The sequence below is a fragment of the Macaca fascicularis genome, chromosome 9 (genome assembly GCF_037993035.2).
Source record: "Macaca fascicularis isolate 582-1 chromosome 9, T2T-MFA8v1.1".
In the NCBI taxonomy this organism is placed as follows: Eukaryota; Metazoa; Chordata; class Mammalia; order Primates; family Cercopithecidae; genus Macaca; species Macaca fascicularis.
In genome coordinates, this window is record NC_088383.1 from 77,263,108 (window position 1) to 77,280,731 (window position 17,624).

The 17,624-nt window shown below is 38.9% G+C and overlaps 1 protein-coding gene across 4 annotated transcripts in view; it reads right to left on the reverse strand.

The window, feature by feature from the left end:
* Positions 1-795: 795 nt before the first annotated feature.
* VPS26A (VPS26 retromer complex component A) overlaps positions 796-17,624 on the reverse strand; it is a 52,722-nt gene continuing 35,893 nt past the window's right edge. For all 4 annotated transcript variants that reach the window (XM_045361113.2, XM_074001944.1, XM_045361112.2 and 1 more), the window contains 6 exons: positions 16,841-16,997; positions 15,798-15,962; positions 11,519-11,625; positions 7,943-8,011; positions 5,170-5,312; positions 796-2,465 (listed from right to left, as the gene is read on the reverse strand). In XM_045361113.2, coding sequence (XP_045217048.1) covers positions 2,352-2,465; positions 5,170-5,312; positions 7,943-8,011; positions 11,519-11,625; positions 15,798-15,962; positions 16,841-16,997 — 755 coding nt within the window. In that variant the 3' untranslated portion in view covers positions 796-2,351. The remainder of the gene's footprint in view (positions 2,466-5,169; positions 5,313-7,942; positions 8,012-11,518; positions 11,626-15,797; positions 15,963-16,840; positions 16,998-17,624) is intronic.

Here is a 17,624-nt window from a genome sequence, read left to right on the forward strand (position 1 = left end):
TCCTAGCTACAGAGTGTTGATTGGTGCATTCTACAATCCTCTTGTAAGACAGAAAAGTTCTCCAAGTCCCCACACGACCCAGAAGTTCAGCTGGCTTCACCTCTCAAAGGGATCTTCCTGTCTCAGCTTCCTGGGTAGCTAGCTGGGAATACAGGTGCATACTACCATGCCCAGCTCATTTTTAATTTTTTTGTAGAGATAGGGTCTCACTGTTTTGGCCAGGCTGGTCTCGAATTCCTGGCTTCAGGTGATCCTTTCGCCTCAGACTCCTGAAGTGGCTGGGATTACAGGTAGTTTTTTGAGGTTGTTTTGTTTTGAATGCTTATGGCCCAGTCTCTGAGATTCTTGTTTCATTGGTCAGAGTAGGACCCGGGCCTGGTTATTTTTAAAAGTTTCTAAGGTGATTCTAATATGCAGCCAGGGATGTGAACCAGTGGATTAGACATTGTAACTCTTCACTAAAGACACAAATTTCTTTTTCAGTTTATGACATCTAATTAACTGGCTGACTTTTGACTGAAATCACCAAATACTAAATTTGAATTTTTATTTTTCAAATTGGTTATGCTACAAAAAGTCTTGAGCAAAATGGATAGGCATCCTGTATATGACAGTTTTAAGCCAGCCTATTAAAATCATTACATAGCTATTTAAAATTGAAACCAGTAATATTTATAAAAATTCATTATCACAATTACAGCTTCCTAAACTATTGAACAATCCTATCCTTAACAATAAATCTAACAATGAGATTTGAGAATAGAGCTATTTTAATGATTCAAACAGCAAACTCAGTTTCTGTTTCAAATTCTTTATTATACATCATGGTTGCACAATTTGAGGCTGGTTAAATACAACTGGTTTTCAAAATCTCTTTGAATATTTTCTACATTACTACATGCAAATGACCATGAAAATATTTGGCATTTTAAAATTTTGAAACTCTGAATAGGCACTTACATGAAGGAAAACATTACCATTCATAGATATCCACATGTAGAACAGATGCTCCAGCACATGGTACATGGACCCTTTTGCCAGTAAAGCTGGTTACTGACCATTTTATCAAAGTGCCATAGCAGTAAAACAGGTTTAAAGAAATGTAATTTGGGTTATTTAGCTTACTCATAAAGTAAGGTTAACTGACAAGACTTGCACTGAAGTGCATTAAAAAATATTGGTACAAAAACCAATGAACCGTAAGTGAAAGTAGTTTCCATACAGCATGTTTCATTTTGGTTCCTACACTCCACATTTAGTGTATTTGCGATCAGACCCCATGCACATGAATGGATGACTGCAATCTTCTTTTTTAGAGAAACAAATGACTTGAATTTAGTGTTAAAAAATTAAGAGACGGGATGAAGTTTGAATGTGAGTTTAGCCAAAGTGAAATTACCCAGATCTAGATAACTACATGCTTCACAGGTCCTCCTCAGTCCCCCATCCCAAAATTTTCCCCTGAAGAGAGAATGAATTTATGAAGAAAATGGTATTTGCATACACATGGCAAAAAGATTCCTTAAATTGAAATATATAAATATGTTTCAAAGTATTTATGGAAAAAACAGTTTAACAAATCTAAAATGCCAACCTAAGTCAACTCCACATTGCAGAAAACACACAGCAGTACTACTGGAAAATAGCAAAACTGTTACTTAATATGGCCAAAAAAAAGGCCATAATGATCTGCCACATAATCCCTTGGGGAAAGAAATCTAATATTCATAGCACAGAAGACCTCAAAGAGGATAAAATTCTGGAAACCATGGAATGGTACTCAGAAGTGCCTGCGGTGAAGCACTCCATATGCTTTTCTCAAACACATATGTAAAAACAAATGTTGTTCTCAAAAATATTGAGATGCCATGTTTTAAATCTTTGCAGGACACAAGGGGCCACTCAGGTTTTCTGATTTTATTTGAACACAAAATATTTAATTCTTTGCATGTAGAGAATAAGAGGTAATCATTAGCCTGAAAAGAGAGAAGGATTTAAAATCAACATTATGCAGAAAGAAAGCAAAATTACAAATACCAGCCTACTCACATGAAAAATTTTCATGTTTACGCTGATGCATATCTGAGTGCTTATCATCAAAGTAGGAAGTTTAAAAAAAAAAAAAGGCAGCTTAAGAAAGTTCCAGTGTTTCAAAGAAAGCACTTTTAAAAATGTATATACATGAAAAGAACATTTCATTATATCATAAATGCAGCACTGTAAGATAAAGGAAGACTAATATATATGAAGTTTTGGCCTTTTTCCGCCCCCTCTGGCTGCAACCATCTTTAACCTGCTGAACTTAATCTCAAGAGTTACAGGAGTTTTTTGCTTTTTTTCTCCTGTTCAGTTCACATTTCAGGCTGTTCAGCAGATGCCTGTGATTCTGGAGATTCAAATCGCTGGTGAAAGTTTGTTCTCTGTTTCCTCAGTTTTTCAGGAGCTTTTCTCCATAAAATTATCTCCTAGTAAACAAATGCAAGATATTAACAAATAATGTGTGATATGATGCCTTATCTCTATGATGCCTTAAATTTTCACCATGGAAATCATAATTGCCACTTCAATTTTAACCATAATAAAATTAAATTCTTCCCTACAAAAGCCCTCCTCTTTTCTAACTGATCCCCTTTCTTCCAGCTCTAATTTGACTGCCCCTTCTACCTCCAGTGCTCCTATCACCAGCACCCATGCATTCCACCACCACCAATCCAGTATGGCAAGAAGTCCTATTGTTACTTTAAAGAATTCCCCAAATCCATCCTTTGGTTTCTGTTCCACTGCCCTCATCGAAGTTCAAGTTCTTGTCACTAGATATTAAAACAGCTTCCTCAGAGGCAAGAGAGGCAGAGCCCTTTCTATCTAATCCTTCATTATCACTACCAGGTTAATCCTGTAGCACATTGCTTGGATTGCCCTTTAGTAGTTCTCAGTGCCTCCAGGATAAATCTCCAAACAGGTATTCATGCCCCTCTATAACCTTTATCCAATTTACCAACATTGCTCTCTTCCCTCCCTAGACCCTCTTCCCCCATCAGCCAAACTGAGTTACTCTCAGCCTTCAATGCAATCCAAATAAACTCGCCCTACATCTTCCCCACTCTTCAAATCTCTATTTCTCTACCTAACTCTTACCCTAACCAATCCATCCTGAGAACTTCCCTCTTCTAAATTCCTAAAATTATCTGCTTCATTAAGTCATTATAGGCTGGGTTGGTTTGTTTTTTCCCCCCAACATCAGAATTTAAACATCCAAATGAGTGCACATGGGAAATAACACACTACCTCCAATAGGGCCATGATATGAAATTGATTTTGAAATTGTAAAAATCATGTAATTTATTTTGAAGTTATAAATTACCTATGTTTAATTATACAGCATTAGGATGGCAATACTGGAATAGGTTTTCACTCTTCTAAATTACTGTCAAACTATTATTTAAGTATTCTGTTTATATTATTTTTCTTTTCCCCAGACATCTACAATGTGAGAACATGGAGGACAGATCACGTTTATAAAAGGTAGTTTTTGTATTTTTCACAGTACTTAGCAGAGAATAATTTCTAACTTAGCTTTGAACTCTCAACTGACATTCAACTATGTATTTATTAATCTGATTCAGAATACAAAAGACCATTCTAATTACTATCTTCATTCAGAATTCACCAAAAACTTCTAATTGATTTTCAAATGAGAACAAGTTTGTAATGAACACTTTATATTAAAAAAAGTATCTGAGGTGGCCAGGCGCAGTGGCTCATGCCTGTAATCCCAGCATTCTGGGAGGCTGAGGTGGGCAGATCACGTGAGGTCAGGAATTCAAGACCAGCCTGGTCAACATGGTGATACCCCGTCTCTACTAAAAATAGAAAAATTAGCCGGGCATGGTGGTGCATGTCTGTAATCCCAGCTACTCAGGAGGCTGAGGCAGGAGAATTGCTTGAACCTGGGAGGTGAAGGTTGCAGTGAGCCGAGATCACACCACTGCACTCCAGCCTGGGCAACAGAGCAAGACTCCATCTCCAAAAAAAAAAAGAAAAAAAAGAAAAAAAGTATTAGAGGCTGGGCATGGTGGCTCATGCCTATTGTCCCAGCACTTTGGGAGGCCAAGGCAGGTGGATCACTTTAGGCCAGGAGTTTGAGACCAGTCTGGCCAACATGGCAAAACCCTGTCTCTACAAAAAGGAAAATACAAAAATTAGACTGGTGTAGTGGCACACACCTCTAATCCCAGCTACTTGGGAGGCTGAAGTACGAGAATCGCTTGAACCTGGAAGGTGGAGGTTGCAGTGAGCTGAGATCACACCACTGCACTCCAGCCTGGGCAACAGAGCGAGGCTCTGTCGCAAAAAAAAAAAAAAAAAAAAAAAAAAGAAAAGAAAAATTATTAGAATTCAGTCATCTCATGGACATTTATAATAGAATTGTTTAAAAAGGAGTAAATCACCAGGGCACAGTGGTACATGCCTGTACCTCCCAGCTACTCAGGAGGCTGTGATTGGAGGATTGCTTGGAAGATCCCCATCTCAAAAAATAAAAATAGTAATAATAATAATGATGTATATTTGTTGATAAGAGAAAGATATTCAAGACACTACTGAGTAAAAATGCAAATTAAAGAATACAGCTGGGCACGGTGGCTCATGCCTATAATCCCAGCATTTTGGAAGGCCAAGGCAGGAGGATTGCTTAAGCCCAAGAGTTCAAGACCAGCTTGGGCAACATAGTGAGACTCCATCTCTACAAAAAAATTAAAAACAGTAAGAAGAAAAAGCAATATCCATAATATGATCTAAACGCACATACATTAGTCTCAATGGTGGTGGAAATTCTGCTGACCTTTACTTCATTCTTTGTTCCTTATTGCCTTATTTTTTTTCTAAATAAGCAGCAGATACTGTTTTTATTAAAAAACAAAAACAAAAGAACTTGTAAGAGAAAACTAAAAGCCCTGAAAAATTATAGCTCATTCTGGAGTACTGAAGAATGATTGGGGAGGGATCTATCATAGGATTCTATTCTCCTCTACTTCTTTATCTGTCATACCCACAGTGTTTTCATTTACTTAGAAACTCCCACTCGCTCAGTACAATTAAGCTTAGAAGAGCGCTTTCAAGGTATTTTTAGATCTGCCGCAGAACATAATACCAGCCTAAGTGACACCATACCTGCTGTTTGAAGTACCTCCGGTCTTCCTCATCAACAAGCACTAAATTCAAAAAGTACCTTACTGAAAATTTTTTGTTCACATCTCTCATTGTTGGAGTTGGATCATATCCTGCTAAAAATAGTCTTATTGGAATGGATTCACCTGAAAGAGAAGGAATTTCCACTTAATTCTAAAGATGATTAAATATAGTCACATAACAGGTAGGACTAAGCACTATAGAGGTGACAATAATGCTTCACATCCTCACAAGATGCAAAAATAACAAAGACCAGGGTTTCTCATCCTCAGCAGTACTGATATTTTGGGCTGAATAATTCTTTGTTGTGGGGAGGGTCCTATCCTTTGTAGGATGTTTAGCAGCAACCCTGGCCTCTACCCACTAGATACCAGTAGTACTCTCCAAATGTAACAGCCAAAAAATATCTCCAGACAACATCACACATTCATTTTGGGGTGAAGTTTCCCGTAGACAAGAACTACTGTTCTAGAGTCAGAATACCTGGCTTCAAATCTCAACCACTCATTGGTTGTGTGATCTTGGACAAATCACTTACTCATTGTTTAAATTCTTCATCTGTGAAATGGGGAATAACAATAGTATTCACAAGGAATGTGTAAGGACTATATGGGTTAATATACCTAAAGAACTCAAACAGTGCCAACAGATAAGTGCTCTATAAGTTGTTTTGTTATCTTCTTTCATGAAGTTTACCATAATTTCTAATCATGTGTATAAATTCTTGAATGCTTGTTACTCATACATTCAAAGCTAAAAACGGACAGAATGATGACATCCTTTTATTACCAAAAAGACTGTTACTCAGATTCTCATTGCTTCTGTTTTCCTAAGGGTAATTATTTGCATATTCCTTTTTTTTTTTTTTGAGATGGGAGTCTTGCTGTCGCCCAGGCTGGAGTGCAATGGCGCAATCTCGGCTCAGTGCAACCTCCACCTTCTGGGTTCATCCAATTCTCCTGCCTCAGCCTCCCGAGTAGCTGGGATTACAGGCGCCTGCCACCATGCCTAATTTTTTTTTTTTTTTTTTTTTTTTTTTGAGACGGAGTCTCGCTCTGTCACCCAGGCTGGAGTGCAGTGGCGCCATCTTGGCTCACTGCAAGCTCCACCCCCCAGGTTCACGCCATTCTCCTGCCTCAGCCTCCCAAGTAGCTGGGACCACAGGTGCCCGCCACCACGCCCGGCTAATTTTTTGTATTTTTTTTTTAGTAGAGACGGGGTTTCATCATGTTAGCCAGGATGGTCTTGATCTCCTGACCTCGTGATCCGCCCGCCTCAGCCTCCCAAAGTGCTGGGATTACAGGTGTGAGCCACCGTGCCCGGCCTTTTTGTATTTTTAGTAGAGATGGGGTTTCACCATGTTGGCCAGGCTCACCGGTCTCAAACTCCGGACCTCAGGTGATCCACCCACCTTGCCCTCCCAAAGTGCTGGGATTACAGGAGTGAGCCACCACACCCAGCTTTTTCTTTTTTTTTTTTTTTTTTTGAGGCAGGATCTCCCTCTGTCAAGATGGCAGTGGTGCCATATTGGCTCACTGCAACCTTGCCTCCTGGGCTCAAGTGAACTTCCCACCTCAGCCTCCCAAGTAGCTGGGACCACAGGTGCGTGCCACCATGCCTGGCTAATTTTTGTATTTTTTATAGAAATGGGGTTTTGCCATGTTGCCCAGACTGGTCTCCAACTCCTGGGCTCAAGCAATACACCCACCTTGGCCTCCCAAAGTAGTGGGATTACCGTGCCCAGCCCTTGAATTTTTTTTTTTTTGAGATGGTGTGTCACTCTGTCTCCCATGATCTCAGCTCACTGCAACCTCCACCTCCCGGTTCAAGCGATTCTTCTACCTCAGCCTCCCAAGTGGCTGGGATGACAGGCATGTACCACCACACCCAGCTAATTTTTGTATTTTTGGTAGAGACGGGGTTTTGCCACGTTGGCCAGGCTGGTCTTGAACTCCTGACCTCAAGCGATCCGCCCACCTCAGCCTCCCAAAGTGTTGGGATTACAGGCATGAGCCACCGCACCTGGCCTGAATATTTTTTACGTAATAATTTTCTCATGCACACCAATTTGCTGAAAGATATAAAACTCACCATTTTACATAAAAACTGGTGGCTGCTGGAATTTTACAAAGTAATGTTGCATAATACAAGAGTACACATATAAGGGACCCAACCACCTAGCTCAAAGAGTTTTAGAGCACCTGACACTACATTGCCTCGTCTACACTTGGCACTTAATAAATGGTACTGACTTTGTGATGTAAGTATAAACAGTGAAGAAAACCCAGACATAAATTTAAAATGATAAATACTGGCTTCATTGTCTCAGATACTGAAGATTATCTAGTAATGGAACTGCTTATTTTCTTGAGGGCTATAATGACTTCAAAAACCCACAGGAATTAAAGGTCAGCCACATTCCATTTTGTGGTCAGCAGGAGAAAAAAAGATTTACAAAGATCAACTATTGTATAATAGAAGACAATGAAAATATTACAAATTCAAAACTAGAGAATAGATACATATAACTATCTCTACTAAATCCTAAATTGAAACTGAAAAATCAAACCTTATTTCAGACTAGGAAGTATAATTACAGTCTTCTTTGAAGCTATACAAAGATGACCTTAAAAGCTATCATTATAAGAATGGTTTAAGAATTCAAAGATACTTTCACACTAAACAAACACAAACAAAACTGCCATGAACACTGCTGTTTGCACTACACAAAAGTAGTAACTGAAAAGTATGTTACCTTTTACTGGTGCACCATCCATTATTTCATATTTGGCGATTGTTTCTGTTTCTGTTGTGGTACTGGGTCCTAGTGCAATAATGTAAATAATATTAATTTAAATATTCCAGAATATAATTACTAGCCTTATGTCTTCTTATTTTTCCACTACATTATTCTTTTTAGAGATGGTGTCTCGCTCTGTCACCCAAGCTAGAGTGCAGTGGTGCAATCATGGCTCGCCGCAGCCTCAACTTCCTGGGCTTAAGCAATCCTTCTGCCTCAGCCTCCCAAGTAGCTGAGATTACAGGTGTGTACCATCATGCCTGTTTTTTTTTTCAATTTTTGTAGAGATGGGTTCTCAATATATTGCCCAGGCTGGTCTCAAACTCCTGAACTCAAGCAATCCTCCCACCTAAGCCTCCTGAGTAGCTGGGACTACAGGCGTGCACTATCATGCCCGGCTAATTTTTGCATTTTTTGGGATAGAGATGGGGTTTCACCATGATGCCCAGGCTGGTCTTGAATTCTTTGGGTTCAGGTGATCTGCCCGCCTCAGCCTCCCAAAGTAGTGGGATTACAGGTGAGCAACTGCACCTGGCCAACAATTTCTTTTTAAACAACAAAGGAGAATTTGAAGTGATTTTAAAATCACTAAATTTACGAGCAAGTAGAAACATGGAGATTAAGAAATCACATATGGGGGTACATGTTCTCAGGACCTCTTGAGATCATGCCTTGGGTAAGAATTTTATTTTAAAATAAAATAATATTAATAAATCACAGATGTTTTAAATTATGAATACTGACTATAAATTCTTATAAAGTGTTGCCTAAAATTATTTTTTTTTTTTTTTTTTTTTTTTTTTTTTTTTGAGACGGAGTCTCGCTCTGTCGCCCAGGCTGGAGTGCAGTGGCCGGATCTCAGTTCACTGCAAGCTCCGCCTCCCGGGTTCGGGCCATTCTCCTGCCTCAGCCTCCTGAGTAGCTGGGACTACAGGCGCCCGCCACCTCGCCCGGCTAGTTTTTTGTATTTTTTAGTAGAGACGGGGTTTCACCGTGTTAGCCAGGATGGTCTCGATCTTCTGACCTAGTGATCCACCCGTCTCGGCCTCCCAAAGTACTGGGATTACAGGCTTGAGCCACCGCGCCCGGCCTAAAATTATTTTCAGCAAAAAAACCAACAATGTTAGAGGACAAAGTAAGTTTATATATTAAAATTAAAAAGCAGGGATGAACCAATAAATGCTATCGGGACAACTGGTCAGCCATCTGGAAAAACGTAAAGGTGATACATACCTCACTTCTTATATCATAACACATTTCAAATGAATTAAAATTTTAAAAATGAAACAAAATCCCTAAACCACAATGTATTACTTCAGTAGAATCAAGCACAGAAAATTATTTTTAGAACTTCAATGTGAAAAAGACCTTTCTAACCATGGCATAAAACCCCGAGGCCATAAAATGAAAAACTGATAAATCTGACTACATAAACATCAATAACTTCTACATGGCATAAACCACCACAAACAAGACAAGCAAGGGAAATTTTTGCTACCCTTAATATTAGAAAAAGGAATTCAGGGCACAATGGCTCACACCTGTAAACCCAGCAATTTGGGATGCTGAGGCAGGATCGCTGAGTCCAGGAGTCTGAAACCAGCCTGGGCAACATAGTGACACCCTGTCTCTACAAAAAATAAAAAATTAGCTGGGTGTGGTGGCATGCGCCTGTAGTCCCAGCTACCCACAACGCTGAGGTTGGAGGACTGCTCAAGTCCAGGAGTTCAAGGCTGCAGTGAGCTATAACTGTACCATTGCACTCCAGCCTGGGCGACAGTGTGAGACCCTGTCTCAAAAAGAAGGGTGGAGGGGGATTGATTTCTCTAATACATAGTTTCTACAAATAAGTAAGGAAAAGAATATAATAATCCAATAGATAATGGGGCAAAGAATATGAATGGCTTACAGAAAATAAAAATTGTTTTTATTCATATGAAGAGATGTTCATCTTTAATAAGAAAACTGAAAATTAAAACTACAATGGAATATATTAATTAGCTTGACTGTGATAATCATTTCATAATGTAAACATTCCATCATACACCTTGAATATTGAAAAAAATTTTTTTTTTTTTTTTTTTGAGGCGGAGTCTCGCTCTGTAGCCCGGGCTGGAGTGCAGTGGCCAGATCTCAGCTCACTGCAAGCTCCGCCTCCCAGGTTTACGCCATTCTCCTGCCTCAGCCTCCCGAGTAGCTGGGACTACAGGCGCCCGCCACCTTGCCCGGCTAGTTTTTTGTATTTTTTAGTAGAGACGGGGTTTCACGGTGTTCGCCAGGATGGTCTCGATCTCCTGACCTCGTGATCCACCCGTCTCGGCCTCCCAAAGTGCTGGGATTACAGGCTTGAGCCACCGCGCCCGGCCTGAAAATTTTTATTTGCCAACTATATCTCAATAAAGCAGTGGGGGAAAAAGAAACCTTAAGAAAAATCCCAAAACTACAATGGAGTAGTATCTCCCCCATACCCATCAAACTGGCTAAAAGTTTTTACAGCATTGTGCTCAGGAGAATATGGGGGAAAAGAGGCACTCTCCTACATTCACTACTGATAGCAATGCAAAGTGGTATAATCCCTAAAGAAGACTTACTGATAACATGCATCAAAATTATAAATGGCCAGGTGCAATGGCTTATGCCTGTAATCATTTAACACTTTGGGAGGCAGAGGTAGGACAGTTTGAGCCTAGGAGTTCGAGACCAGCCTTGGCAACATAGTGAGACCCTGTTTGCCACAAAAGGGTGGAAGAATTATAAATAAATATACTGTTTAACCTGTGAATTCCACTTCTAAGATTTTATCTTGCACACATGTCTGCACACGTGCAAAATGACATTATTTGCAATAGCAAAAGACTGGAAACAACCTGTATGTCCACAAACAGCAGACTGGTTCAATTCTAGTGTATCAATAAAACGGAAAACTATTAAAAAGATAAAGTATTCTACACATTAGTATGGAAAGTTCTCTAAGATGCACTACTAAGTGGCAGAGCAAAGTATTCATTATACACCACCATTTAAGTAAAAAGGGGTTTGTGTTATACATAGGTGTTTGCCTGTATACATAATAACTAATTGGAAAGTTTTGGTTTTTGTTCTTTTTTGGAATGGTCTCACTCTGTTGCCCAGGCTGAAGTGCAGTGGTTATTCACAGGCACAATCCCACTACTGATCAGCACAGGAGTTTTGACCTGCTCCACTGAGGATTTTTAAACTTATAATAAACATATTACCTATGAGTAGCTAGAGTACAGAAATAAGATACTTTTTACTGTATACTCTTTTACATTTTATTTTTGAACCATGTGAATTTATTACCTATTAAAAAATTTACTTTTTATAAAAAATAAATTCCGGACAATCAAAAATTAATTTTAAAAAAAGCATTAAATAATTTACTGTCAGTAATATTAACTAGCAAAATTAGTACGCAATGTGGATATCAAATTAATTATGTTTAAACAATACTTTAAGATTTTAAAAATGTCAACTAAAATAATTTTAATTTACATACTCTTTTCAACTTACCAATTCCTGTGATCTCTTTTTTGATCAGCTGTAACTCCATATGTTGTATTTTTATTCTTACTAATAAGAAGTAAATTTTTCCAACAATCACATCCTTTAAATGATACCTATTGGGGAAGAACGTATCTCACTAAATATCAGTTTAAAAACAAGCAAAAAGAGTGAACTATGTCCTAAAAGATTTTGATAGACATCTTTAGTATAATTATTTAAGGATACCATTTTGAGGCTCGGCACAGTGGCTCATGCTTGTAATCCTAGCACTTTGGAAGGCCGGGGTGGGCGGATCGCTTGAGGTCAGGAGTTCAAGACCATCCTGGCCAACATGGTGAAACCCTGTCTCTACTAAAAATACAAAAATTAGCTGGGCATGGTGGCACATGCTTGTGATACCTGCTACTTGGGAGACTGAGGCAGGAGGACTGCTTGAACCCAGGAGGTGAAGGCTGCAGTGAGCCTAATCGCACCACTGCACTCCAGCTTGGGTGACGGAGTGAGACTCCATCTCAAAAAAAAAAAAAAAAAGTACTATTTTGAGCTCTTTCCTGGCCGCTGCTGAGTTGCACGGAGGTGGCGGCTTGGGTGCATTCAAGATTCAGCTTCACTCACTGCCATGGCTGAGGAAGGCATTGCTGCTGGAGTATATGTATAATGGGCGTTACTACTGCTTTACAAGAGGTGCTGAAGACCACCCTCATCCATGATGGCCTAGCATGTGGAGTTTGCAAAGCTGCCAAAGCCTTAGACAGGCACAAAGCTCATCTTTGCGTGCTTGCATCTAATTGTGATGAGCCCATGTATGTTAAGTTGGTGGAGGCCCTTTGTGCTGAACCCCAGTTGATGACAAGAAACTGGGGAATGTGTAAGCCCCTATAAAACTGACAGACGGGGGAAACCCCATAAAGTGGTCGGCTGCAATTGTGCAGTAGTTAAGAACTATGGCAAGGAATCTCAGGCCAGTATGTCATCAAAGAATACTTCAAATGAATAAATAAAACTTTGGCTCACCAGAAAAAAAAAAAAAACCATTTTGATTATTCATATTGTTTAGTGTTCTTTTTTTCAAAAAAGTACTCATCGTTTCACTATGCAAATAAGGAATCAAACTTTTACTTGACTACCTCAGAGAGAATAATTACCCTGGGTAACTGTTCCGGCTGGGCTCAGTGGCTCATACCTGTAATCCCAGCACTTTGGGAGGCCCAAAGCAACAAGATTGCTTGAACCCAGGAGTTTGAGACCAGTCTAGGCAACATGGTGAGATGTAATCTCTTCTAAAATTAGCTGGGTGGTGCAAAATTAGTGGCACATGCCTGTGATCCAAGGTACCCAGGAGCTGAGGTGAGATGATAATTTGAGCCTGGGAGATTGAGGCTGCAGTGTCCCATGATTATGCCACTAAACTCCAGCCTGGGTGACAGAGCCAGACTCTTTCTCAAAACACACACACACACAAAAATGCTTGAAATATTTGGCATATGAAGATATTTTCAACATTAAAAGACACAGTTTGGTGTCATTATTACTCAAGTTCTACAAGAGTGCAGCTAACATAAATCATCTGCCCACAAAGACAAAGTAAAAGAGACTACCTACATGGGTTGAGTCTGCTGTTGTTATATCTAATACCCAAAGGTCGCTCCCACATACCTTGTAACGATGTGGTAATAAACTTAGGAATCCCTATAATATCCAGAGGACTTTTTAGCCTCCTCCCAGGTTTGGCTCTCAAAATCATATCTGAAGAGTTGACTAATATAATTATGTCAGGCCGGGCACGCCTGTAATCCCAGTACTTTGGGAGGCCAAGGTGGGCAGATCACCTGAGGTCAGGAGTTCAAAACCAGCCTGGCCAACATGGTGAAACCCCATCTCTACTAAAACTACAAAAATTAGCCAGGCGTGGTGGCACATGCCTGTCATCCCAGCTACTCGGGAGGCTGAGGCAGGAGAATCGCTTGAACTCAGGAGGTAGAGGTTGCAGTGAGCTGAGATCGTACCACTGCACTCTAAACTGGACGACAGAGATTCCGACTCTAAAAAAAGTAAATAAATAAAAATATGCTGGGCGCAGTGGCTCACGCCTATAATCCCAGCACTTTGGGAGGCCGAGGCGGGTGGATCACGAGGTCAGGAGTTTGAGACTAGCCTGACGAACGTGGTAAAACCCCGTCTCTACTAAAAATACAAAAATTAGCCGGGCATGGTGGCGGGCACCTGTAATCCCAGCTACTCAGGAGGCTGAGGCAGGAGAATCCCTTGGAACCAGGAGGCAGCGGATGCAGTGAATTGAGATCACACCATTGCAGTCCAGCCTGGGTGACAGAGCGAAACTCAAACAAACAAACAAACTCTGTGTGTGTGTGTGTGTGTGTGTGTGTGTGTGTGTGAAAATTATGTCAGTCTGAAGGGAAGCTTCAGTGGTAAGTTTCAGGTCCTAAACTATTTGATAATTTCATCAACAATATAATTTTAAGATTCTGAAGGCCATATGTATTACATTTTCAGTGATATAAACCTGGGAGTGACAACCAATAAAAATAATGTAACAAAAGACTGGGGTAGGAGGGGGATAATACAGGGTACATCCATTTCTTAAACAAACTTTAATAAAAAAAGAAAAAACAGAAGGGAAACCTATAAATTAAAAAATTTAAGGCTCAAACAACCAAACGCAATGTGTGGCCCTTGTTTTGATATTGATTTGAACAAAGCATGTGAAAAAAGAAAGATATCTGTGAGCCAATTAGGGAAATGTGAATACTGCCTGGGTGTATGAAGATATTAAGAAATTACTAATATTTTTAGATATTAAAGTTTTGTTATATTTAGAATGATATATAACTTTTTTAAACTTTTTTTCTGAATAGACACAGAAAACAAGCTTGTCATATAACATTTAAATAAGAGATAAGCAAAGTCAATACATAATTTCATCCTTTACAGATAACCACTGTTAACAACAGAATATCATTGCAGACTCTTTTCTATTTATATCAAAATACATGAGTATTTTACAGAAATGAAATAGTACTACACACACGGTTTTTATGGCTAACTTTTTCACTTAATAATATCATGGACATGCTTCTGGAGAACTAAATACATGTCTCAACCTTTTTTTTTTTTTTTTTTTGAGATGGAGTCTCGCTCTGTCACCCAGGCTGGAGTGTAGTCACGCGATCTCAGCACACTGCAACCTCTGCCTCACAGGTTCAAGCAATTCTCCTCCCTCAGCCTCCCGAGTAGCTGGGATTATAGGTGTGCGCCACGACACCCATCTACTTTTTGTATTTTCAGTAGAGACGGGGTTTCTCCATGTTGGCCAGGCTGGTCTCAAACTCTTGACCTCAGACGATCCGCCCACCTTGGCCTCCCAAAGTGCTGGGATTACAGGCACGAGCCACTGCACCTGGCCTCAATCTTTTTAACCCTTCTTTAGCATTCCACAGTATGGTTGGACCATAATTTATTTAACTGTTATAATACCAGTGGGCATTTAAATGGCAATCTTTTGTTCATATAAGTAATGTTTCTGAGAACATCTTAGTCCATGTATAAAATAATACAACTTCCCATAGGTTATAGTGAAGCATATTCCAGATATATAATTTGATAAAATGATATAAAATTTTATGGGTTGAATTAAATGTCTGGAATCTGCTTCACTATAACCTATGGGGAGTATGAGAGCTGAATACAGATAAACCAGATTATGTACTGATAACTGTTGGAGCTGGGCAATGGGTACATGAGGATTCATTATATTACTCAGTATACTGTTCAAATATTTTAGTATATGCTTGAAATTTCCCATAATAAAGTTTAAAAAGGCATTAAACACAAAGTATGAGCCAGTTTTGCAAAAATACAACATATATAAACATATATACCTTCCCCCTCCCCCCATGGAATGATATACAAGGGGACATTAACAGTGATATAAGTGGTAAAGGTGAAAATATGTGAAAAGAGATGGCCAGGATGGGGTAATGTCAAGTCAGTAAGATAAACTGTATCCTCAGAAGGATTGGCTGCCTTCTGAGATGGTGACATCCTCTACACAAAGTGGCCAAGCAGAGATTCATCAGCAATAGAACATAAAAGACACCTTTACTGGGTGGAAGCCAGACCAAACTCCTAAAATTTATTTTAGCTCAGAGATCCCGTTGATCTGTTAACATCAGTCAATTCTATCCTTACTTTGACCAATTGACAAAGACTTGAAAAGTTAATTTTTGAATTTTCCCTGAACAACTTATCTGTGAAAGGTTCTTACTTTGATTTATTATATTCAAATTCTATATGTAGACAATCTTCAATGCCCACTTCCATCTTAATAGAGTTGTTAACATCAGGATAGGTGGCAAGCTGGTGAACAATAAGATCATATTCTTTTACCAAATCTGTCAGTCTTCTCACTATTGTCACTTTAAGAAAATACCTACAAAGTTAAAAGAGAGGATGAGTTAAATCACCTATAATAAATTTTCATGTTTTAAATTAGCAAACATTAACCGCAACTAAGCCTTCTCCTTGCTGGACCTCCTTTGGGATCAACTTACTTCACTACTTCACAAAGGAGTTCCAATTTTCTTTAATGCCCCCGACATAAAAAAAAATACAAAGTTCAATTTTAAGAATAGTGTAAATACTTTACAGATGAGTTTGCAGGGCTGTAATCAAGCCTACTTGAGGAAACCTCTCCAGATCACTTCTTTAAGGAACTGCTATTTGAAATTTGGGTTGTCAAACCCAGTTCCAGATAGATAATGCCGAATTAAACAGAGAAAGCAGGATCTCGGACCTGATGCATTCAGATTAATATCCTCAAATGCCCTGGACTCTGAGGCATCCCTGGCTTCCTGCATACAGACTCAGTGAAGGGAAAGGACACTGAATTGAGAGGTTAGAAAACTAGGTTCCTACTCCTGTTCTGCCATCCACTACTTGTGTCATTTTAGATGTATCAGAGCCTCTCTGGTACTCCAGATTACTTCTGAACCATATACTAAATGAGATTTTCTGGGAAACTAGTGGTTTTAGAAGGTAATTCAGTTTACATGACAAATGAAGTACATAAGGGACAATGCATACCAGGGAAGTGTATAACTGAAATGTCTCATAGCAATGTTGTCTAATTCTATAATGTTAGAACGCTCTATTACCTCAAATCAGCATTAGCCAAAGTATGTGACGGAATTTTAAAAAATCTTAAATCTTCCAATCTAGTACTATAATTAGAGGTTCAAATAAGGTATCAACAGTAGTTACTACTTTCTGGTTTTGATTCTGTTTACAGTTTATAATACACATTCATACCTCAAGCGGACATTGGCACCGATGTAAGATTCATATGGCTTTTCAACTTGCATAAATTCAAAATCATAACTTCTGCTCTGAGTCAGTTCTCCAGGTAAGGCTAGTTCTTTCACTAGGTTTACAAATTCATGAGTATTACTCTTGTCATTGAAAAGCTCTAAAAATTTTAAAAGGCAGAAAGACCAATTATTTAATATCCATTTCAATAAGACCCAAATGTCTACTTCAAACGCAATTTTTACCAAAAGAATTATTGAGTTTATCTCCAATAAACTAGACCTATGCTCTGAATTCCATTATCCTTTTTATAATTATACTTCATGTAGGCATAAAAGATTGTGTCAAGTGGCATAGCACAATGAAAATTTCTATTAAAAATGAGTTCATTCCTTTGATGTAGTTGGGGCTCTCCCAATATGAAGCCATTTGACACATTACCAGCAATTATTTGAACTTCCCCCAGACAAGGCAAAAATTCTGTTTTGCTTTAGTTAGGCAAATATATTGCTTTCATAAAATTACAAAACACAAAAAGACTAAAACCAACTATCAATTACTACAACTTGCCTTTCGGTCAGAATAGACATACAAATACACTCTCAGTCAGAATAGATATATAAACAAATATCTACCCATTCCAATTCTGAAACTTTAAAAATGTACAGTGAAACTTAGCTAAATTTGAAGCCTAGTTATGTAGACAGTATTATAAAGACATATTTTCCTTTCTCTTGTGAATCTGCAGTATAGAAAGATGTATATACAGTTTAACTCCCTACTAAAT